Source organism: Girardinichthys multiradiatus, chromosome 12, assembly GCF_021462225.1.
Source record: "Girardinichthys multiradiatus isolate DD_20200921_A chromosome 12, DD_fGirMul_XY1, whole genome shotgun sequence".
In the NCBI taxonomy this organism is placed as follows: Eukaryota; Metazoa; Chordata; class Actinopteri; order Cyprinodontiformes; family Goodeidae; genus Girardinichthys; species Girardinichthys multiradiatus.
The window spans coordinates 36312386-36337165 of record NC_061805.1 but is presented as its reverse complement, the minus strand read 5'-3'; the positions used below and the strand labels follow the sequence as shown (position 1 = coordinate 36337165).

The 24780-nt window shown below is 37.4% G+C and overlaps 1 protein-coding gene across 3 annotated transcripts in view; it reads left to right on the top strand.

The window, feature by feature from the left end:
- The window catches only part of si:dkey-40c11.2 (drebrin-like protein A), a 58097-nt gene extending 34654 nt beyond the window's left edge, over positions 1-23443 (top strand). For 2 of the 3 annotated variants that reach the window (XM_047381712.1, XM_047381714.1), the window contains exons 4-16: positions 2218-2292; positions 9722-9868; positions 10061-10138; positions 11919-12070; positions 15851-15905; positions 16256-16330; positions 16480-16588; positions 16725-17243; positions 18197-18757; positions 19954-20052; positions 20143-20276; positions 22119-22170; positions 22284-23443. In XM_047381712.1, the coding sequence (XP_047237668.1) occupies positions 2218-2292; positions 9722-9868; positions 10061-10138; positions 11919-12070; positions 15851-15905; positions 16256-16330; positions 16480-16588; positions 16725-17243; positions 18197-18757; positions 19954-20052; positions 20143-20276; positions 22119-22170; positions 22284-22420 (2193 nt within the window). In that variant the 3' untranslated portion in view covers positions 22421-23443. The remainder of the gene's footprint in view (positions 1-2217; positions 2293-9721; positions 9869-10060; positions 10139-11918; positions 12071-15850; positions 15906-16255; positions 16331-16479; positions 16589-16724; positions 17244-18196; positions 18758-19953; positions 20053-20142; positions 20277-22118; positions 22171-22283) is intronic. The other variant, XM_047381713.1, reaches the window with a different exon arrangement.
- The last annotated feature ends 1337 nt before the right edge of the window (positions 23444-24780 follow it).

Genomic DNA, 24780 nt, shown 5'->3' with positions numbered 1-24780 from the left:
GCACTTCATGCTTCCATCTGCTGAAAAGCTTTATGGAGATGAAGATTTCATTTTTCAGCACGACCTGGCACCTGCTCACAGTGCCAAAACCACTGGTAAATGGTTTACTGACCATGGTATCACTGTGCTCAATTGGCCTGCCAACTCTCCTGACCTGAACCCCATAGAGAATCTGTGGGATATTGTGAAGAGAACGTTGAGAGACTCAAGACCCAACACTCTGGATGAGCTAAAGGCCGCTATCGAAGCATCCTGGGCCTCCATAAGACCTCAGCAGTGCCACAGGGTGATTGCCTCCATGCCACGCCGCATTGAAGCAGTCATTTCTGCAAAAGGATTCCCGACTAAGTATTGAGTGCATAACTGTACATGATTATTTGAAGGTTGACGTTTTTTGTATTAAAAACACTTTTCTTTTATTGGTCGGATGAAATATGCTAATTTTGTGAGATAGAAATTTTGGGTTTTCATGAGCTGTATGCCAAAATCATCCGTATTAAGACAATAAAAGACCTGAAATATTTCAGTTAGTGTGCAATGAATCTAAAATATATGAATGTTAAATTTTCATCATGACATTATGGAAAATAATGAACTTTATCACAATATGCTAATTTTCTGAGAAGGACCTGTATGTCTGCTATTAACTGTGGACAAACTTTCATTGCTAACAGAGCCGCCCAAAGGTTCATTCGGCGAAGGACATTTATTTGGGTTCCGGCTTTCAGTTAAGACCAACATCTGTTAAAATCAAAACATCTTATTTAAATTTCCCATCCAGAACTGTTCAAAGTTCGTGCATTAAACACAACAAGATTAGTGAAATAGTTATCTCATAATAAAAATCTCAAATGTACAGTGTGACAGAATGCAATCATTCATTTTGCAAGGGTTTATTAAAACAAGCATTTGGAATAAAGTGTGGTAGAATGTGAACTCTGTAAATGATTCATTGTGATAGGGTAATTCTCTGACTTAATCATTTGATCCAGCGTTTCTGTTCTATGTACAGCACTGTAAAATAACCCTGCTGAGTAAAGAAAGAGATTAGGTTTAAATGGCTATGCTTTCAGGTAACAAAGAAGTAGCAAATATTAGTCTAGATTTTAATACAAACACAGTAAGCATGATATGTGATGCCAGCACAGACACAAGCAACAGAAATAATTATGGAACACAATTTCTCTCAAAATACCAGCTAACTTGTAAATTATTTCAACTGTTTTTTAAGAGTTAAATATAATTTGTTTTATTTTCAGTAATTGTAAAACTATGTAATAATGAGATATGGTTTTTGTATGGGAAGCACCTTTAGGGGGGCTCAGCTGGCTTTTGAACGCAAGGCATAGCTTAGTTTATTTATGCATTGAGCAAGTATTGCTCATTTTATCTCCTTGTAGTTTGATTGTTTGCTAACCAAAATGGAGCTGTGTACCGCGGGAAGTTTTGGACTAGCCATGCGCCAATTCTTAACCACCAGGAACATCTTTTGATCTCACTTCAAAAAACCAATGATTTAAATGAATGTTATTCTATGTACTCATAGTCTACTGTAATAAAATGTGATTATGTGACTACAGTAGATAATATCTACCAACAGAATATCCGGCTGAGTTTTTTGTGTTTAATTGTGAATCATACTTTCTCATATTTCATAAAATTCAACTGGCCCAAATGGGAAAAAGTACCAAGATAAAACTGAAATAGCTAGTAATTCAAAGTTTTGAGAAAATGACACAATTAAAAAAAGTTTTACATAAGAGTTTAGCATTTGTAAAATTACTTATCTCAAAGATTCGTCAAAACTATTAACTAACAGGAAAAATACATTGATATACAGCAAAATGACGACACATAGGGATTATGTCTATGAATTTAAATTGACCCAGGGGCTGGCTCTGTTTGTTATACCTTCCCAGATCACATTAGTCCTCCCTTTTATGGCCTGTATTTATAAACCAACTGTGCTTTTAATTTCTAATGTTCTTTTTTATAGAAAATATTTTTTAGACATGCTCACGTTTATGGTGCAAGGCTAATCTTTCAAATACCAAATGAATAAGGCATGATAGATGCTATTCTACCATCTAAGCAAACATATAATATCTTTTGACATTATTATGAACCCTAATGTCCCTCAGTCTGTTTTCCCCTGGTCTTTTTTTAGTCTCCTAAGAGGTTTAAGTGTTATTATATACATCCTGTGTTTGTTTGCAGGTCGGCCAAAATGTGGATGACTACAGGAGAAATGAGTGCGCCAGCCACATTCCAGCTATTAAACACTACTTTAAGGTATTCAGTCTCAAGTTAAGATGATTAATAATTCATCACCAACATTATAAACTTATTTGTTGAGTTGTTTCTCTTTGCAAATTATGTCCACACAACAGAAAATATTAAAATTCTCAGACTCTGCTCTTCACTTTCAAAACGCTATATTTAAACTCAGTAGTTTACTTAGTATTGTTTTAGAGAGCTTCCTGTTCTCAGTCCCCTTCCTGCTCTGTTTGTGTCCTGGTGCTGTCTGTCTTTTACCACAACCGGAAGGACTCTGTTAAGTCAGAAGCAAAAAATATATATTTTTTGTGACAGCCCAAAGTCACAGAATAAATACCATGATCTGAGTTGTTTCAAAAACAATAAACTCTGCCCTTCATCTTCTTATGGTTTTAGTCCAAGCAGGAGATTGTTAACTGTTGCCTGGATATTACTGGTTTCCATATAAAGGCATCTCCCCATCAACAGCGGAGGCATCTGTGTAATGTTTGTTGTTTTCTCATGTGACAAGGAAAATGTCTGGGGTTTTGTGATCCAAAAAAACTCCCCAACCCCATTGTGAAATTGCATGTGCATGTGTGCACTACTGGGCCTCTGTAAATTTTTATTTGACATGGTAAACCTGGAAAATACTGAAAAAGCTCAGCCCTGCTTCTGCGAGCTGTGAGTGAAATTTGCCCTCTGCCCTCAGCAAATATTCACACTTGTAACAGCTGGACTTGAGTCACAACAACACCAAAAACCTGTGCTTACTGCTTTAACTGCTTAGCTGTTGTTCTCAGTGAAAACCACATAAAGGAATGTTGTATTTAAAATAAGCATTTTTTGGCTTTACATTCAATATTTAAACTTAAACTGTAGAAATGTGTTTTTTGCTGTTAGCTTAAAAATTAAACCTTATTTTAATTGCAGCTGAATCAGACCAACAGAAACACACTTTGCAGTAGAATTCACAGTCATGCATATGGGTTCCATTTGCAAAATTATCTTGACCTGCACAATGCCGCGGTGATGAATACCTGAGGAATCCTGTTTTTTTTCTCTGATCTAATATGGGATTTTTCACGCTGTGGACCACTGAATCATTTTTCCTGTTTTTCTCAAGTAGACTCATGAACTGATGAAAAAACCTATTAAACATGAAGGAAGCATGCCCAGCAACAGATGATGTGGCATTATAATTGTTTTTGGTAACTATCTGGAGTTGCTATATGATGAGCTTTTATTATTTTGTCTGTCTCAGTTCATAGGAGTGCAACTTAACTGACATCACACCAACATATGAAAGTTACATGAGCACCAACTAATGCGCATTTGTGGTTTTGGAGATATTTCAAGGATAATCTAAATTCAATTATATGTATATTTATAGCACCAACTCACAACAAATGTTATCTTAAGAAACATTCATATATAACCAAATTAAATTATATAATCAAATCAATTCAGTTTATACCAGCCCATTCCCATCATAAAGGCAGATTCTGATTCAATTACATACAGTCCAATTTGATAATAATGGTAATACAGTTCAGTTAAATGTAATTGCTCATAATTTATCATGGCAATTTGTAAGAAGTTATCTTTTAAAAGAAGCTCAGTCAGTTCTATTGATTTATTCGCTTTGCAGCAGTCCCGCATTCTGAGCAAGCGTGTCGTGAAAGTGAAAAGGAGTAAGTAACTTTTAGGAGGAAAACTCCCTGTAGAACCTGGCTCAGTATGAGTGGCTATCTGCTGAAACCTGATGGCGGGTGAGAGGACAGAGCTGACAGATGGCATAGATGAGGATTTGAAACATGTAATACAACAGCAAAAAGGGTTGCCTGATTCATAAATATATATATATATATACATATATTTGTTTTTCTTAACATTAAATATGTAGATTCATATTAAAAAATAATTTTAGGTCCACTTGAATAAAATTGCTGCCCACATTAATTTCTATGGTATAAAAACTAGCTTTTTTCAATACCTTAATACTTTCTTTCACTTTGACTTTTAAACATCTTTCTTGCTCTTGTCTCTTTAAGCTCTCATTGAAGGCTAACTCTTCTGTGATTAGTCATACAATTTGTCCAAAATGAAGCCCATATGCACCAAACAGGAATAACATTATGACCACTGACAGGTGCTGTGAATAACACTGACAACGTCTAACAGGTGAAGTTATGAAAATATTTAAAATTTCACCTGTTAGTGGGTGGGATATAATGGATAGCAATTAAACATTGTGTCTTCAGAGACTTAAAAACAGCAAAAAGGGGCAATCGTAAGGCGTCAAATTGTGATTTCTAGACAACTTGGTCAAAGAATCTTCAAAACGGCAGGTCTTCTATACAGTTTCTGGTCTGCAGTGGCCAGCATTAAGGCTGCACAGAGTCTCACAGCAGCAGATGCTCACACTGGACACAAATGACATTGCATAAAATGATAAAGGTTGCAAAGTGTAGAAGGCACAGATGAGAAAGAAAGGAAGAAAAAAAATAGGTATATATATATAACAACCGATATTGTCATTGCATTATTTACCTAAATTATCGCCGTTGCTGGACACTAATATCATGCAGCCCTAGCCAGCATCTATTAAAAGTGATCCAACAAGGGAACAGTGGTAACTGGAGACAGGTTCATGGACATCTAAGGCTCATTGATGCACATCAGGAATAAAAGCAATACAAAAGTCAAGTTACTGTGTCTTACCTGCAGACCAGCCACGGTGCCCCTAGTGACCTCTTTGTTGAAAGTTCCAACAATGGGTATGTGAATATCAGAACTGGAGCGTGAAGTTATGGAGGAAGGTGGCCTGGTCTGATGAATCTTGTTTTCTTTACAGTGATGAGCCTTTGTGTTGCTTACCTGGGGAATACATAGCACCATTATTTACAACAGGAAGGCTAGCTGTTAGAGGCAGGTTGATAGTTTAGGCAATGTTCTGCTGGGAGGTCTTGGGTCCTGCTGTTCATTTTACTTTAACACATATCCCAAAGTGTTGCAGACCATGTACACCCTTTTATTGAAACTATATTTCCTGATGGCTATGGCTTCTATCAGCAGCATAATGCTCCCTGCCACATAGCAAAAATGTTTCAGGAATGGTATGATTTTTCAGATCTCCATTCAAATGAGTATATGTGGGAAATAGTGTACAAACTATGCCACACCCAGCACCTTACATGACTTACAGCAAATGCCATGAACAACATTTGTGCCAGATACCACAGCACCTCTTCAAGAGTCTAATGGAGTCCATGCCTTAATGGGTCAGGACTCTTTTGGTGTCAAAAGAGGGACCAGCACAACATTAGACAGGTAGTCATAAAGTTACGCCTGATCAGTATTTAATGAAATGTAACTAAGTGAAAGAAGAGAAGACTAGAGTTAATGAGTGGTCTGAAATACTTAAAGAGAAGTGTCCTGGAAGAATGACTCCCTTTAGTGTGGATTTCAGAATTGTAACTTTCCAGACATTTGACACATACATAGTACACACTAAACATGTTATGATGGCTCTTTAATGGATCGGTACCACTAATTGTTAACTTAATAAATGCCAAATGCATACATGAGGATGCATGAAAATTCCTGGGCTACATACATGGCTTGGTAATGTATAAGGATCTAATGGAGTAAAAGATGATATACATGCTGCATACATTTGCAAAAGCATAAGCAGACAATGTCTCTTTAAACAGATCAGCTTCAAGGCTAAATTCCCTCCTGGCCTTGCAGTGACATGCAAACAAAACCTAGTGGATAGGTTTCATAATGCACACTGATTAATGATATCAACTAATATTTCTTAGAATCTTGTCAGTCACTGCCTGTGACTTTTTTATATTTTCTTTGAGATTACTTTAATACTTTCCTCCACTCTCATTCCTCTTTTTCTCTTCCTTAGGTTTTTCTAGCTATTTGTGCCGCATGTCTCAGCTGGCAGTGAGCAGGTTTTGTCAAGGCGCGTCTGCAGCTCCTAATTTGGTTTTGTTACAAGCTGAAGTCTACAGTCGCATCAGCTTATGAAAACTAAATCTGAATAGAGGGCAGGAATTCACATTGTTATGGATTTTGACTAAGATAACTTGGATCAGTGAGGTTTAGTGCTTGAGTCTGCATGAAATATATGGAAATTAGACAGTAAGAAAACAGGGAGGGAGATTTGGATTTAAAAAAGACTATATGCTGCAAATGAAATATGAAGATTGATGTTCAGGTCAAAGCAATAAACCCTGAAGCAAGGCAGCTTGTTTGTCTGTTATGTAATGCACTGTTCATACCAGACACTTTAGTTTCAGCTCCTTTTAATTCTATATGTGGTTCATTCTTAGATTCTGACTTTTAAATCTAAAATATTTAAATTTGACTGATAGACTCTGAAGGACAAGGCAAATTAAAATTTATTTTTCGAGTTACTCATTGACTATTAACTTCTTGTTTGTTGTTTTAATATTATTAAAAACTCATGTTCAGGCAGCATATTGCCTTGCAAAAGTATTCATACCCCTTCAAACACAAATTTGATTGTATTTTATTGGAATTAGCACATAACTGTGAGGCGGAAGGATAGGTATTTTTTGTACAAAAAAACCCCAAAGTGTGGTGTGTGTTTCTTTTCAGTCTGTTTTACTCTGATACCCCTAAAAAGCATCCAATGTAACTGATTGCCTAAAGTCCCATTTTCTCATTAGGAACAAGGTCTGGTCAGGGTTTATAAGAAGATAGATGGAGCTAAATAAAGAGCAATCTTGTAAGAAAACATGACAAAGAGTTGAGATTGGGCCAAAGGTTCACTTTCTGGCAGGATAACAACATACAGCGAGACCTACAATGGAATGGTTTGTATCAAAGAATATTCATGCATGGCCCTATCAAATTCCATACCCAAATGTAATTGAAATGTTGGCTTTAAGACACGAAGACATGGCAATTCATGTCAACAAAATCTTTCATCGAATCTGACTGATCGTGAGGTATTTTGCCAAGATAATTGGGCAAAATTTCAGTCTCTAGATGAAAGCTGATAGAGAGACACACCCTAATAGAACTGCAGCTGTAACTGCATGGTAAGTTGGTTGTGCAAAGTATTGACTCACGTGGGAATGAATGTGATGCCACATCACACTTTTCTGATCCTTTTTGTAAATGCTGTTGAAAACCTTCCTTAATGTTTGTTTCAAATAGATGATAATGCACCACTTCCAATAAATTCCAGTGAAATACACTGAAAAGTGTGGTTGTAGCATCACAAAATGTGAAAAAAGTTAAATGAGCTGAGGAGGGGAAATGCTGTGGAACAGTTTGGCTCCAGAGCAGAAAGACAGTTTGTGTGGGATTGAGTCCAATAATAGCTAAAATCCTGTCACATCACCTTGGACTCATTTTCTCCCAGACAGGTTCCAGTCGTATACAAACATCGACTTTTCATTGTCACAGGTCATCATTGCCAGAGACCCATTTAAGGATTATTTTACATCCATAATTCAGCTTCACCTCATTTCAGAATTATATGGTAAAACTATCCATTGACGTACACATTCTTTTCTCTAACCTAGTTCGCTATCATAGCATTTAACTTTGGATAAAAATATCAAATAAAGTGAAAAGTGAATAAAAGTGAAACACATTACATAGATTAATTACATACAGACTGATGTTTCAAGCTTTTATTTTAGTTAAGTATCAAGTTTTTTTGCTTACAGCTAATGAAAACACAAAATTAAGATTAGAATATTACATCAGACCAATTAAAAAATATATTTTAAATGCAGAAATGTGGGCTTAGTGAAAATTATGTTTAATACCTGCTTTAAAGGTTGTTATATTCAAAAGGTACTTTTAATCTAACCAACTATCTTCATCGGAATGCATATTCCCATGTACTGATTGATTAGCAGAAGCTCTAACAATTAGTCCAAGAAGAAGGGGTCAAATATACCACCAGAATTATGTCAGAACTTTCCTGATGGTTCTCTTTCCTGATGGTGTAACTAAAGCACCAAAATTGTTAAGAAACAAATATTAGTGGGTGTGTATGTATATATTTGAGCCTGTATGTCTAATTTTGACTTTTTATGGATTAAAGAATATCCTCAATGTATTCAAAAATGTCTGTCTGATTCTTCTTTTTAAATATTTGAGTTGATTGAGTTTTTTGTTGTATCCTAATTTCATCCTGGAAAAAAAGATCAGATCAAATAAATCGGGATGCGATTCTTGCTTATGAATATTGGTCGTCATCTCATCATCTTCTCATGTATCCGGCACTGTATCAATATTGTAGAGTCACAAATATGCAAATATCTGTCTTTTGTCTGTGTGATGTGACTAACCAACATTTCTTTCATGTCTCAGACTTACTGAATTACTGTAAATAAAATGTAGAGCTATGTCAGTAATTGGACAAGATAGGGTTAGGGTATATATATAATTTTTTCCTTCCCTGGCACATATCAAAATTGATCCCTGCACAGTTGCATCGGGAGCCTTTAATGCTGATGTTTTGTGACCATCATTTATTTCTCACTTTCAGCTCTGTAGACTCCTTGTCTGGTTCCTGAGCCAAGTCTGTGCAGTTGGCATTGACAGCAAGATTGATGTGGATTGCACACTATAGTGACGCTTATTATAAAGGCACACAAAGCCCTGTTCAGTGTCAGTTTTGTCACTCAGATAAAGCTGTTCTTTCCTGTTGGAGGCTGACAGACACGGCCATCGTGAACAAGCCTGGAATTATTCTCTCAGAGAAATTATTCTAAGGTCGTGGGCTCACTCAGAAGCCTGCATGCAAATAAAGGCGTGATGTTTGAACATCTAAATGCTTTCAGTTTTGGTGTGTAAATAGATTTAGTTTTAGATTGATAGTTTTTCTCTGAATATTGACAAAGATTGAAGCTATGGGCAGTGAATATTAGGCAGTTAACATACATAATAACAACACCATGTTAGGGTGGAAAACATTATAGGCTGCTTCCACAGTGTTAATAATCTGTCTGAAGGATTTATTTTTTTAAATGATAAGATGTGGAAAATTAAATATCAAAAATACTTTCAAAAAGCTTGAATTGGCAGGAATAAAAGTGTATGTATCCTTTCTTTACCATTTTCTCGATACTTCTGGTCCATACGCTTCTCATTTTCCTTCTCTCCTTTTTGCAATCCATAACCCAAGAATCACATTTTTGTTCTCATGCCTAGACCTTTGCTGTTTTTTGCTCTCTCATAGCTGAATGAGTTAGACAACTGTTTTGCTCCAAGTTTTCATAACTCAAAGTTATAACTAACATCAGACTGAGAGAAAACCACAAGAAGTATTGTGTGTATTAACAGAATTGTGTCTATTGTTGTGTGAACAGAAGCACTGCAGAGCAGCATGTGAGAATGGATTAAATTCACATTTGTCTTACTCCTGTCATTTTGTTTTCATTCTTTGCCCTCTGTGTTTCAGGAAGCACATGCATTCATAAATGTAGAAAAGCCAGAGGATGTGACAGAGGAGAGGGTAAGAGCTGAACTGAGCAAGACTCAAACTCAAGCTCCCACACAGTGGGTAAAGAGGAGGAGCTCCAAGTCTGCAGACAAGGAGGAAATTGTGGTAAGTCTCCTGCAGTACCTCTTCTGTCCATCAGATGGAGATAGAGCATTTCATTTTCATGTTAAACATATTTTAAGGCTGAAACCGGTTTCCACAAATACTTTACTTTTGCTTCCAGCTTGTCTGTTACATGAATCCAAGCCTTTTTAATTTCTCTCACATTATTTCTGTTACATTTTTCTAATTTTTTAGGGTACAAACTACAGAAAAACTAATGCTGCAATGGAGATGAGACTGATTAACAGAGACTCCTTCTGGGCACGTGCAGAAGTATGTCAGAATACATGCAGAAATGTACTTTTGCCTAATATAATTTTAATAAAGGAAAGATTAAAAACAGAAAAAACTAAATACATACATATAGTATATATAGCTATATGTACAGTACAGACCAAATGTTTGGACACACCTTCTCATTCAAAGAGTTGTCTTTATTTTCATGACTATGAATATTGTAGCTTCACACTGAATGCATCAAAACTCTGAATTAACACATGTGGAATTATATACTGAACAAAAAAGAGTGAAACAACTGAAAATATGTCGTATATTCTAGGTTCTTCAAAGTAGCCACCTTTTGCTTTGATTACTACTCTGCACACTCTTGGTATTCTGTTGATGTGAGCTTCAAGAGGTAGTCATCTGAAATGGTTTTCCAACAGTCTTGAAGGAGTTCCCAGAGATGCTTAGCACTTGTTGGCCCTTTTGCCTTGACTCTGTGGTCCAGCTCACTCCAAACCATCTCTATTGGGTTCAGGTCCGGTGACTGTGGAGGCCAGGTCATCTGGCACAGCACCCCATCACTCTCCTTATTGGTCAAATAGCCCTTACACAGCCTGGAGGTGTGTTTGGGGTCATTGTCTTGTTGAAAAATAAATGATGGTCCAACTAAACGCAAACTGGATGGAATAGCATGCCACTGCAAGATGCTGTGGTAGCCATGCTGGTTCAGTATGCCTTCAATTTTGAATAAATCCCCAACAGTGTCACCAGCAAAGCACCCCCACACCATCACACCTCCTCCTCCATGCTTCACGGTGGGAACCAGGCATGTAGAGTCCATCCGTTCACCTCTTCTGCGCCGCACAAAGACACGGTGGTTGGAACTAAAGATCTCAAACTTGGACTCATCAGACCAAAGCACAGATTTCCACTGGTCTAATGTCCATTCCTTGTGTTCTTTAGCCCAAACAAGTCTCTTCTGCTTGTTGCCTGTCCTCAGCAGTGGTTTCCTAGCAGCTATTTTACCATGAAGGCCTGATTCACATAGTTTCCTCTTAACAGTTGTTCTAGAGATGTGTCTGCTGCTAGAACTCTGTGTGGCATTGACCTGTTCTCTATTCTGAGCTGCTGTTAACCTGCGATTTCTGAGGCTGGTGACTCGGATGAACTTATCGTCCGCAGCAGAGGTGACTCTTGGTCTTCCTTTCCTGGGGCGGTCCTCATGTGAGCCAGTTTCTTTGTAGCGCTTGATGGTTTTTGCGACTGCACTTGGGGACACTTTCAAAGTTTTCCCAATTGTTGCGACTGACTGACCTTCATTTCTTAAAGTAATGATGGTCACTCGTCTTTCTTTACTTAGCTGCTTTTTTCTTGACATAATACAAATTCTAACAGTCTATTCAGTAGGACTATCAGCTGTGTACTGTATCCACCTCCTGCACAACACAACTGATGGTCCCAACCCCATTTGTAAGGCTTGAAATCCCACTTATTAAACCTGACAGGGAACACCTGTGAAGTGAAAACCATTTCAGGTGACTTTCTCTTGAAGCTCATCAACAGAATGCCAAGAGTGTGCAGAGCAGTAATCAAAGCAAAAGGTGGCTACTTTGAAGAACCTAGAATATAAGACATATTTTCAGTTGTTTCACACTTTTTTGTTCAGTATATAATTCCACATGTTGATTAATAGTTTTGATGCCTTCAGTGTGAAGCTACAATATTCATAGTCATGAAAATAAAGACAACTCTTTGAATGAGAAGGTGTGTCCAAACTTTTGGTCTGTACTATATATAGTTATTTTGTGGTATTATTTGTGTGTGTCAGCGGGAGGAGGAAGAGCGTAAAGAGGAGGAGAGAAGAAGGACTACAGAGGAGAGACGGCGCCTTGAAAGAGAGAGAGTTCTGAAGGAGCGAAGGGATGCGGAAGAGAGGGACAGAAAAATGAATGAAAAACTTCAGATGATTGAGGAGCAGAGGTTTGAACACTACAGGCAATGCCTGTTCACCTTTGACAATAACTAGCTCTGAATTCAGTTCACACAGGTTAGAACTGAAATATTTGCTGTTCAGTGTTTACCACCTAAACATATTGACAATATTCATCATTTAATGTTTGTATAAAATTGTTTTAAAAGATAAATTTATTTACATTTGTTCAGTTACCATCAGTTCTCTTAGTTTTTGTAATGTGTAATTTCTTATAGTCAAATTCTGAAAAAAGCAGAACTCGTTGACATAGTTTGCTGTTTAGTTGTCAGAAGATGAAATGAGTTTGAATTTCTGATTTTAAAATATGTCCTTTTAAGACAAACTGTTTAATTGCAGGCACTTCCAACACACTATGCAGTTTGTGTTTCCTTTTTAATAAAATCCTACATCTGTTTAAGTGCAATAGTTGACAAAATTGTTTCTCACATAAACTAAGGACATCTGTGCTGTTAGACTATGCTTACCTGTATTATGGTAACAGAGATCACAGAATACAAGTTGAGCTCAATTTACAGCTTGTTTAAAAATATTATATCATAAAACAGTTTCACCTATTTCAGAAAGTGAAACTCATATAGATCCATTACACAAATAATTAAATTCAAGCATTTATTTCTTTTAATGTTGATTATGGCTGACAGATAATGAAAACCCAAAATTCTGTCTCAAAAAATTACAATATTGTGAAAAAGTTACAGCACATTCATAGAAAGTTGAGTGGAAGGAAAATATGTGGTAGGAAAAGGTTCACCAGCAACAAGAATAACGATTGTCAAGCAAAACCCATTCAAGACTTTGGGGGAGCTTCACATGGAGTGGACTGAGGCTGGAGTCGGTGCATTAAGAGCCATTACGCACAGACAAATCCTACACATGGGCTACAAATGTAGCATTCCTCATGTCAGGCCACTCCTGTATTAGAGAAAGCGTCAGCAGGATCTTAAAAAGAACTGGACTATTGTTTAGTTGTCCGAAGTCTACATTTTCAGATGAAAGTAAATTCTGCATTTCATTTGAAAATCAAGGTCCCAGAGTCTGGACGAACAGAGGAGAGGCACAGAATCCATGTTGCTTGAAGTCCAGTTTGAAGTTTCCACAGTCAGTGATGATTTGGGGTGCCATGTCATCTGCTGGCGATGGTTCACTGTGTTTTCTGAAGTCAACAGTCAATGCAGCTATCTAACAGGAAATGTTAGAGCATCTCATGGTTCTTTTTTCTGACAAGTTTTATGGAGATTCTTATTTCATTTTCCTGCAGGATTTGGTACCTGCCCACACTGCCAAAGATACGAAAAGCTGGTTCAATGACCATGGTGTTACTGTGCTTGATTGGCCAGCAAACTCACCTGACCTGAATCCCATAGAAAATGTATGGGTTATTGTCTAGGAATGAGAGATGCCAGACCCAACAATGCAGATGACCTGAAGCCCGCTATCGAAGAAACGTTGCCACTTTGCATTGATGCAGTAATTCTTGCAAAAGGAGGCCCAACCAATTATTGATTGCATAGAAATAAACGCACTTTTCAGAAGCCTGACATTTCTCATTTGTATCTTTTGAAATATGTTAATTTTCTGAGACACAAAATTTTGGGTTTATATTATCAATAAGCCATAATAATCATAACTGAAAGAAATAAAGGCTTAAAATATTTCCCTGTAGCATATCTAATATGCGTTTCACTTTTTAAAACGAGTGATCAAAAATATTGAAGTTTTTCATAGTATTACACTTTTTTGAAATGTACTTGTATATTAAGCTGCAGTTTCATTTCTCTTCGTGTTTTTGTTGTACGTGCAAACCCACACCTTAACTCACTTTAGCTGGTTCCCCCACAATAACAGAACATGTGCAGAAACAAATTGATATAATCTGTCATTTTTGAGGGTTAAGGCACAAACCTTGAGTTTTTATTGTGATCTTTGAGCATGGATAGAGGCAGTTAGGCATGCATCTCATACAGCAGTCATCAAACCCTTGCCTTTGAGGGTACAGGTCCTTCTCAAAATATTAGCATATTGTGATGAAGTTCATTATTTTCCATAATGTAATGATGAAAATTTAACATTCATATATTTTAGATTCATTGCACACTAACTGAAATATTTCAGATCTTTTATTGTCTTAATACGGATGATTTTGGCATACAGCTCATGAAAACCCAAAATTCCTATCTCACAAAATTAGCATATTTCATCCGACCAATAAAAGAAAAGTGTTTTTAATACAAAAAACGTCAACCTTCAAATAATCATGTACAGTTATGGACTCAATACTTGGTTGGGAATCCTTTTGCAGAAATGACTGCTTCAATGCGGCGTGGCATGGAGGCAATCAGCCTGTGGCACTGCTGAGGTCTTATGGAGGCCCAGGATGCTTCGATAGCGGCCTTTAGCTCATCCAGAGTGTTGGGTCTTGAGTCTCTCAACGTTCTCTTCACAATATCCCACAGATTCTCTATGGGGTTCAGGTCAGGAGAGTTGGCAGGCCAATTGAGCACAGTGATACCATGGTCAGTAAACCATTTACCAGTGGTTTTGGCACTGTGAGCAGGTGCCAGGTCGTGCTGAAAAATGAAATCTTCATCTCCATAAAGCTTTTCAGCAGAAGGAAGCATGAAGTGCTCCAAAATCTCCTGATAGCTAGCTGCATTGACCCTGCCCTTGATAAAACACAGTGGACCAACACCAGCAGCTGACACGGCACCCCAGACCATCACTGACTGTGGGTACTTGACACTGGACTTCTGGCATTTTAGCATTTCCTTCTCCCCAGTCTTCCTCCAGTCTCTGGCACCTTGATTTCCGAATGACATGCAGAATTTGCTTTCATTCGAAAAAAGTACTTTGGACCACTGAGCAACAGTCCAGTGCTGCTTCTCTGTAGCCCATTTTCTGCACACGCCTGTGCACGGTGGCTCTGGATGTTTCTACTCCAGACTCAGTCCACTGCTTCCGCAGGTCCCCCAAGGTGCCTTGATACATCACTCTGGGAACAACCTATTCGTTCAGAAATTTCTTTCTGTGTCTTACCCTCTTGCTTGAGGGTGTCAATAGTGGCCTTCTGGACAGCAGTCAGGTCGGCAGTCTTATCCATGATTGGGGTTTTGAGTGATGAACCAGGCTGGGAGTTTTAAAGGCCTCAGGAATCTTTTGCAGGTGTTTAGAGTTAACTCGTTGATTCAGATGATTAGGTTCATAGCTCGTTTAGATACCCTTTCAATGATATGCTAATTTTGTGAGATAAGAATTTTGGGTTTTCATGAGCTGTATGCCAAAATCATCCATATTAAGACAATAAAAGACCTGAAATATTTCAGTTAGTGTGCAATGAATCTAAAATATATGAATGTTAAATTTTCATCATGACATTATAGAAAATAATGAACTTTATTACAATATGCTAATATTTTGAGAAGGACCTGTACATTTTAAAACCGTTTACTCCATAAAGAAGCTGAGGTTTCATTGTTTACAGAGAATTTGTTTCCCTATTGAGTGCCCTTTAATGACACCAGGAAGAGCTGCAGTTCATATTCTTCAAGTAAAACACTGCATTAAGTTTAAAGTTAACCCAACTCATGAACATCCTTATTTTGATGTATTCATACACAAAACTTACAATATGTTTATATTTTAGTGCTTTTACTGGTTGTTTTTGTGATGATTGAAAGAAGCTAAATATATCCAAGCACACAGTAAATGTAATGCGTTAAATGATTAAAAGACCTTAACATTTATTTTATTATTATTTATTATTTTAACAGACAAAAACAGAAGGAGGAAGAGCAAGAGCTGCGCAAAAAGGAAAAAGTAAGATGGGTGAGTTGAAAATATTTTGCTAAAATGTTTTTCAGTCAGACATAATTTCAGTGTTCTGATTGCAGAGAAATTGCATAAAGGTATAAGGCATAGATTTCTGATAAAGGAACTATTGAAGCTTAATTTCATTAGAGACTTTTCCCCACAATCCACCTTAAAATGCTTTTTGAGCCATTAGAGTAAATCCAGGTAAAATCAATGAAAAACAAAAAGCAATACTTGAAACATGCTTTCGATAAGCATGCCTTACTTTTAAAATGTTGCAGATCAAACACCCAGATGCCTGTACTTGATTAAAGCCAATATGTTTGTGTTGCCATGATTTTGCTGCTGTGTTTTCAAACTATCAGGAACAGCAGCAAAAGGAGCATGAAGAGGATATGAGGGCTTGTCTTAGAAGAAGTGAATCCATAGAGAAAGCTGCTGTAAGTTGTTCCTACCAAATTATTCTTTGTTAAATTACTCTTTTGTAACTGACTTCAATGGGAAAGCAGGGTTTACAAGGCATAGACTTTTTCCTAACTAAAACTGGACAGTACTATATACTTCTTGCTGTACATTACATGACCTATAGGAGGCAGCAGTATTAGTGTCCCAGCGCTCCATGAATCCAAGAGAGTTCTTCAGACAATTGTCATCATCATCATCACTGAGCCCTACCAGTCCTGGATGTTCCAGCAGTGGTAGGACCTTTTGTTCTTGAAAGTCCAGAATTGCTTTCTGAAACACAATAATATAGCTTGTGTTGGATTATTTTATTTGTTTGCATGTCCAAAATGTGTTAGTTTGTAAACTGATGCCAGTTCTGTTACTCTGCAGGCAAACCATTCAGACGATACCAGCGCAGTCTGACAGATACAGCGTTCATCTTTTCAAAAGCAGAAGAAAGTGCTGCATCTTCTCCACACACTTCTCCCTTGGTCTCGCCCTTCTCAAGAGCTCCTCCCTCCCCAGTTTTCCAGTGCATGTCCCCTCTCAGAAGTCCTGATTTTCACCCTGTCACCTCCCCACAGAAGCAGAAAGCCCCCATAACCCCACCTACATCACCCATTTGGCCTGGCCCCCGAGTTTCAGCTCTGCCCAGTATTCCACAAAGTAACAAGCAGGTTCAGGCTGCAGCTGAGCCCAAAGCTTCTGAACCGACTGAACCTTCTGCTCCTCCAGCTTCCCCAAGCCTCTTAGATTCTTTATCCCCCTGTTTAATAAATGAGAATCTATCTCAGCTGCTTTCAGAGGCTGTGCCACCCTCAGGTCTAAATATTCCAACAAATTCAGAGGAGCAAGCTTTGAATGTTGAGCCTTCACAGGTTCTAACAGACCGTCCTCAACTGAACACAGGTAAGACTGAATGGCAAACCAAGAGTATATTTAATACATTTGTGGGGATTTTTGTTGTTAAAAAATGACAGAAGAGTATAGGTAAAAGTATTCTCACTCTTTGCACATTTTACCACATTACAAGCACCGACTTTGACCACCTTCCCTGTCCATGCAGACAAAAATCCTTCCCACAGCATGATGCTATTACCACCATGTTTCACAAATGGGGATGTTGTGTCCATAGTGATACATTTATAGCAAACTTTAAATGGAATTTCTTGTGGCTTTCTTTCAACAGCTGCCTTCTTCTTTCCTTCTAACTACTACTTAATGGCATCCTTGCCCATCATGTCAGTTGTCTTGGTAGATTTGCAGCTGTTCCACACCCTTTCCATTATCAAATTGTAAGTCATACACTGCTCCATAAGATGTACAAAGCTAACCCTTCTTTAAATATCTTCACTTTTTTCCTGATTGATCTGGTATTCTCCTTGGTCTTCACTATGCTTTTTGTTCACTGATGCTCTCTAAGAAACCTCAGAGGCCTTGTTGAGATTAAATCATACACATGTAGAGTCCATTTACTAATTAGGTCACCTTGAAAGACAATTTGTTGTAGTGGATTTTATTTAGGGGGATCAGAGACTGAATACAAATGCACACCTCACTTTTCAGATATTTATTTAAAAAACATTTGGTAACCATGTATTTTCTTTCCACTTTAAGTTTTAATGTCTTAGTTTTGGTCTCTCACATAAAATACTAATGAAATATATTGAAGTTTGTGGTTGTAATGTGACAAAATATATTTTCGCCAGTCATTGTAAAATGGTTATGAAATTATAAATTATTCTTAGTTAAAACTTGCTCTCTGCCACAGGAACATGCAACCCGCAGCAGAACTTTAATTAACCTATACTCATGTGATGTAATTTTTTTTTATTTTAATGTATAATTGTCCCAATTACCAGAATTCAACACACCAAGTCTTGTTAACACCATGCTGGTCTCAGACACTGGCTTTAAAGTACAAGCTGTACTGGTGGAAGCAGATGAGGAAGAGGATCTACAGGTAGAGCAGGAGGGAGATGAACCAGAAACACAACCAGATGGGGATTTCGGCACTACTGTACCAGCACAGATTGTGATGGAGGAGGTAGATAAAGAAGAAATGCAAGAGGTGAAGGAAGATGAGAAGAAGGACCAAAAGGGGGAGGACAAGGAGAAAGAGCATGAAGAAGAAGATGAGGGTAGGGAACCTAAGGAAGAGGAGAAGGAGGAGAAGCAGGAGGAAGTGGGTATAGAGGAGCAGCACGAGGAGGAGAACAAGGAGGAGCAGCATGAGGAGGAGGATAACGAGGAGGTGGCGGTGGGATCAAAACAGGAAACTGAGCCTTCATCACTAGTAGAAGCAGCAGAGATGCCACGGGTTAAGAAGGAGGCAGAGGTAGATGAAGAAGAGAACATTTATTCAGGAGATAGCCAGACTCCTGTTGAGTTTTCAGAGGAAGAGGAGGAGTCAGCAGGCACAGGTAGTTCTTGTGTTCCCTATTACTCCCACTGACCTGCATTGTTACTGTGTCACACATACACTACCTGGCCCAAAAAAAAGTCGCCACCTCGATTTAACTAAGCAAATAGGTACGAACCTCCCATTGGATAATTACTGCGTGGGCAATTATGTTTCAGCTGGCAACAAGTTATTTAACCGCACCTGGTGCAATGAGTCGCTTCTCATTTCTTAAACAAGCATGTCGAAAGACATATGCCGTGGCTTTGGGAAAGATGTCAGTCTGTTTCAGAAGGGTCAAATCATTGGCATGCATCAAGCAGAGAAAACATTTAAGGAGATTGCAGAAACTACCAAAATTGGGTTAAGAACTATCCAACACATTATTAAAAACTGGAAGGATAGTGGGGATCCGTTGTCTTCGAGGAAGAAATGTGGCTGGATAAAAATCCTGAATGATCGTGATTGGCAATCACTTAAACGTTTGGTGAAATCAAATCGAAGAAGAACAACAGTAGAACTCCGGGCTATGTTTAATAGTGACAGTAAGAGCATTCCCACACGCACAATGCAAAGGGAACTCAAGGGATTGGGACTGAACAGCCGTGTAGCCTTAAGAAAACCACTAGTCAGTGAGGCTAACCGAAAAAAAAGGCTTCAATTTGCTAGGGAGCACACATTATGTGTTAAAGAATGAGGTCAGCTGACTACCTGAATATACTGAATGACCAGGTTATTCCGTCAATGTTATATTTTTTCCCTGATAGCACAGACATATTCCATGATGACAATGCGAGGATTCATCGGGCTCGAATTGTGAAAGAGTGGTTCAGGGAGAATGAGACATCATTCTCAGACATGGATTGGCCACCACAGAGTACAGACCTTAACCCCATTGAGAATCTTTGGGATGTGCTGGAGAAGGCTTTGCACAGCGGTCAGACTCTACCATCATGCAAGATCTTGGGGGAAATTATTAGTGCAACACTGGGTGGAAATAAGTCTAGTGACATTGCAGAAGCTTATCGAAACAATGCCACAGCGAATGCGTGCCGTACTCAAAGCTAAAGGCGGTCCAACGAAATATTAGAGTGTGTGACCTTTTTTTGTTGGTGGCGGCTTTTTTTTTTTTGCCAGGCAGTGTAAATGTGCTGAAACATTCAAAATAATTCAAAATAACTCCAGTTCTATTCTGATTTTGTATATCATTAAATAAAGACCCTGAACCAGTTTGTCAAGATATCAAACATGAGACTCTGCTTTCATCAACCAATGGGATGACTAATGGTGGTGGCACAGAAGAACAAAATTGCACAGGTTTAACCATTTTTTGTTCAACAATCAAATTTTCCTCATTTCAGCTCTGATTGAACTTTTTTGAAAAGATTCCTCTCTGTTTTCTATCAGTGCGACCTTTGACTCCAACTGGCACAGACTGCAGGAACTCTGAGTCTCCTGTCTGCTACATAGTTCACACCACCACAGAAGGAGGAGACATTACTGAGGATAATGAGGAGGAGATTTCAGAAAATGGACAAGAGGTGTTTTTCTTGACTATATGCAATGTTTTTACTCATATAAACTTTGTAACAGTCATTACTAGCTGTGAGGTGATTTACACTAATATCCAAAAAAGGAAACGCAGATGTAGTATTTTTTCTTTTTGTTAAGTGGTACCAAAAGATTGCATAATGCTTTTATTTCTTCAAACACTTCTGTTGATTACAGAATAAGCATATTTATGGAATTAAGAGTAGGAGTAAATATGGCAACTTTTAAAGTACTGTAGAACTTGCCTAGAGATAGTCATTTCTACTGTGATTCAAATAAATAGATGCATATTGTGTGCACATAATGCACATGATTCCTATTCATATTTCATGTAAAACTTTGCGTAGTGTTAGAAACTAGAAGGAATGGATGGGTGGAGGGAAGGACACAAGGAAGGATTTAAGAATGGACAGAAGATAGGAATGAAGAAAGGTCACAAGAAAAGGACAGAAGGAAAAGGATAGGAATGACACAAACAGAAGAAAGGACAGATAAAAGAAAAGGGAGTATTAAGTTAGACACATGAAGTATATCACTTTTTGTTCATTGTGGGATGAAGGGTTAGACGTGAGTTATCACACTGAATCATGACTTGTACCATTATACAACTAATAATTAAGCATTTTATACATATAAAGCAGCAAGACACATAGCAAAAACCGTTGTGTACATTCAGTGATTTATTCTTCCTTGCCAGATGGCAATAAAACAAATGTGTTTTTTCACAATGCACTTTTTATTATAACAGAACAAAGAGGCATGAAAAATAATTCATTAAGAACAGTAAGGAAGCTGAATATACAGGAAAGGAAAGTAGTTTTTTGATGCCCGGCTGGATTTGTAGGTTTACAGTTTTACAATAACATGAATATGTTCTTGTAAAATGCTTGAAGACCCATACATGACCCATGACCTCATGGGTACATGACTTCATAAATTGTTCCCTTATTACCGTGAGATATTTCTTTGTCATTAGCAAAGAAACAGCTTGAAACCATAATGTTTCTACATTTGGCAGAGGGGTAGGTGTGCTTGGGTTCATATTCTGGATGTCTCTGGTTCCACAAATGCAAGACAAGTAGATGTCACAGAACCCAAATTTGGTCTCATTTGGTCATATCATCTCCCAAGCTTTCTCTGAATGAGGTTTTCATTGGCAAGTTACTGTTATTTTGTACCTTTTTCTTTTAAGAAATATGCCAAAACATTTTTCGGAACACACCGGCAGTGATATTTTTCTCATTAAGCTTCAGACTTAAACAGATTTACAGCCTTGACAGCTCTTTGCGCTTGCCCACGGTGGCTTAGAGATATGATTGGGTGAGAGAGATTATGTGACAGGTGTCTTTTAGAAAAATAGGAGTTGAGTACTTTCTTAATGGGACAGGATGTGTGATTCATGGGCACATATCAAGTCTGTGTAGGCCAGAGTTCTTGTTGGTTGCTTAATTTATTTCACTCAATCAAAAGCAGATGAGTTTATGGCTCTTATTTAAACAGATAGTTTTTATCTAGACATCTGATTTCTGAAGGGGATTAATTTACAAATTCAGCTACACATGAAGTAATTTTTCCCCACTGTATATTGCTCAGGGATTCTACTTTTGAACAGCTATGGATAAATGTTGTGTATAAGGATTTGACTGCACAAGTTGTAACATATGCTAGGAAAAGTTGAAAATTGTACTGCAACATTTGCGTCAATGTTCTTGGAAGTGATATCATTTATCTTTCTCTTGAATTCATCATGTTAGCTGAACAAAAAGTGCAGCATTTCATGATTATAGGCTGTTATCTTTTTTTTTTTAACTTAATTTTCCTGTCCTCCCTAGGATTCAGCTGAGCGATATATGTGCGTCCGAGCTCTGTATGACTACCAGGCAGGTAAGCTGCCATTTGGAGGATAATTACCACACGTGTACATAAAGTGCCTCCGTTTTGCAATAATTACACTGTGATTATCTGGTCCATACCATGTTATCTTGTGGTTCCCACAGAGGACGAATCTGAGATCTCCTTTGAACCAGGTGACATCATCAGGGATGTGGAGATGGTGGACAAAGCCTGGTGGAGGGGGTGGAGCAAAGATGGCCGTCAGGGTTTATTCCCCGCTAATTATGTGGAGACCATATAGGCAGGCAGAGGCACACTATACATACACCTACTCACACACATACATATCTGCACATACACACTCACACACACACATACACTCAGGGACACCTTATCCTCTCCTCTTTCTGCATGTTTCTACCTTAATCCTCCCACTGAAACTTTATGCTCTCTTTTCTGTAGGAAATAAAAGAAACATAAAGCTCCTTGTTATGTAGAAAGTATAAAGAAAAGTTTGACTCTTTGTTTTGATGTTTTTTTTTTGCAGAAAAACACAAGTATGCAGAAATTACCCAGCCTTATTTTTTATATATATAAAATAGTAAAGACCTTTTCCTGGACCAAAATAACTTATTTTCTTATGAGATGCAGCAGAAATGTCGGAAGGATAAATAGGGGGGTGCAGATGATGGCAAACTTCCTTTTCTTCTAAGTAACACAAACATGTTTTAACTGCAGTGCTCCTTTTTGATCCACACATATAACAAGCATACATCTGCTCACCATTCGTACCCATATACCAGGTACAATCTTTGTAATCATCATCCTGTGTCTCTTCCATTATTTTGCAGCTCTGCATTTGCTACTGACGTTCTCACAGTGCAGTTTAATTAACCAAACCAGAGCAAGAAACAGAACAAATCATGAACAATCAGTGGAAAATGATTTTACTCCTGATGTTAAGAACTTTTTTATGGATTGTATTTTTTCATGTGGTTATGTCCAGTATTCTGTTTTGTCTCATTTTCTAGTTTTTTAACAATTTAATGCATTTTGTCAACACATTTCCTGTTTGATCAACTGTGTTATAACAATTCACTGCACTGTATATAAGAATGTATAAAAAAACAAAAACAATTCTCGCCTTTTCTAATAGTTCATATGTTTATGTGTTCTATGCTTATTTTAATGGCATCTCTTTATGTGTTTACTACAAACTTACAAATATACAGATTTTATGCACTTAAACCACTTCAAAATGTTTCTGTTCATCTTTATTCTTGCGTTTAATGCTTTAATAAAAGAAGCAAAATCTGCAAATGAATAGAGTCTTTGATTTTAACTTTTCACATCGATTCATCACATTTAAATATTTTTCATAAAGTAATGTGGTTTTTTTTAAAAACCGACAAAGCCTGCACTTCTATATCTTTATAGGAAGAACATATTTTTTTTAATTATATACAAATATGTACTATTTGGCCTTTCCTAGCAATTTAAATAAAATCCACTAGAATACAGATGGATATAGGAAATACAGGGGTTAATCAACTACTTTTACTTTCACCAAACCAAAGAAGCATCAAAGCAATCTCCTTTCATAGAAATAACTAAAGAATTGTGAAAAAGTACCTTAATAACATTGTATAGCTGATACATGCCTAATTTAGCCTTTATATAGCATTTATAATTAACTGCTGGCATTTGATATTTTTTGTTGAAATGTTAAATTGCAGAGAGATATTGTATGAAATATTTACCTTCAAGTATGGCATCATGATTTAAGCTGGTGTCACACTGCTTCCTAACTTGAATGATTGTTTATTAAAAATATATTTTGCAGATCAAAAAGTGAGAAAAATTGTATTTTGTGATATCTGGTGTGAATTGAAACTTTAATGCTATACAGCTGTGGTTAGATTATTACTAGCCACATTTCCCAGAAAGTATGTCATGCTGTAAACTTCTCTAAAAGTTTCAAGCATCTGATATCCTGATCTTCATCAGCACAGAGATATTTGCATATTGTTTCATGAGGTTGCCTGTTATTATTAGGCTATTGCTGCAATATTTATGTAGCAGTTGTGTAAATACTGTAGTAGTGGTCCACACATGTGCCATACATGACATGTGACAGCTGTAGTGCTCATACCAAGGAATTTTGCAACATGTCCAGAAAAATTGTGGCAGCCTTTCTTAGCTCGTTATCTAATTATGTGCACCACAGTGTTTAATGCATAGAAACATGATGCTGGAGCATTATTTACTCAATGATGGATGGGTGGTTGATGCAGTACTCAACATTTATTGTTTGAGAGTTAAAAGTCAGCACCAGCATTTTTGTCAGCAGTTTTTTCTTTGAATGTATATAGTCATAGGTGCAGTAGAAAAAACAGGAAATAACACCATCTGACAATAAAAGTATTCATAAAAACAAAGAGAGTTCCATATTATCAGTTACATAGAAAAAACTGCAATAAAAGGCCAAGGAGAAAAGAAAGAAATAGTTTTCCTGTCTCTTTGATCTTTAGGCTGTTGTTGTGCAACAATAGGTTTTTGTTCAGCTATGAATACCTATTAATAAGTGCTAAAGGTATTGTTAACAGAGTTAATCATTTTGATCACAATTACCAAGTTGGGGACCGCCTGATTATCATGAAT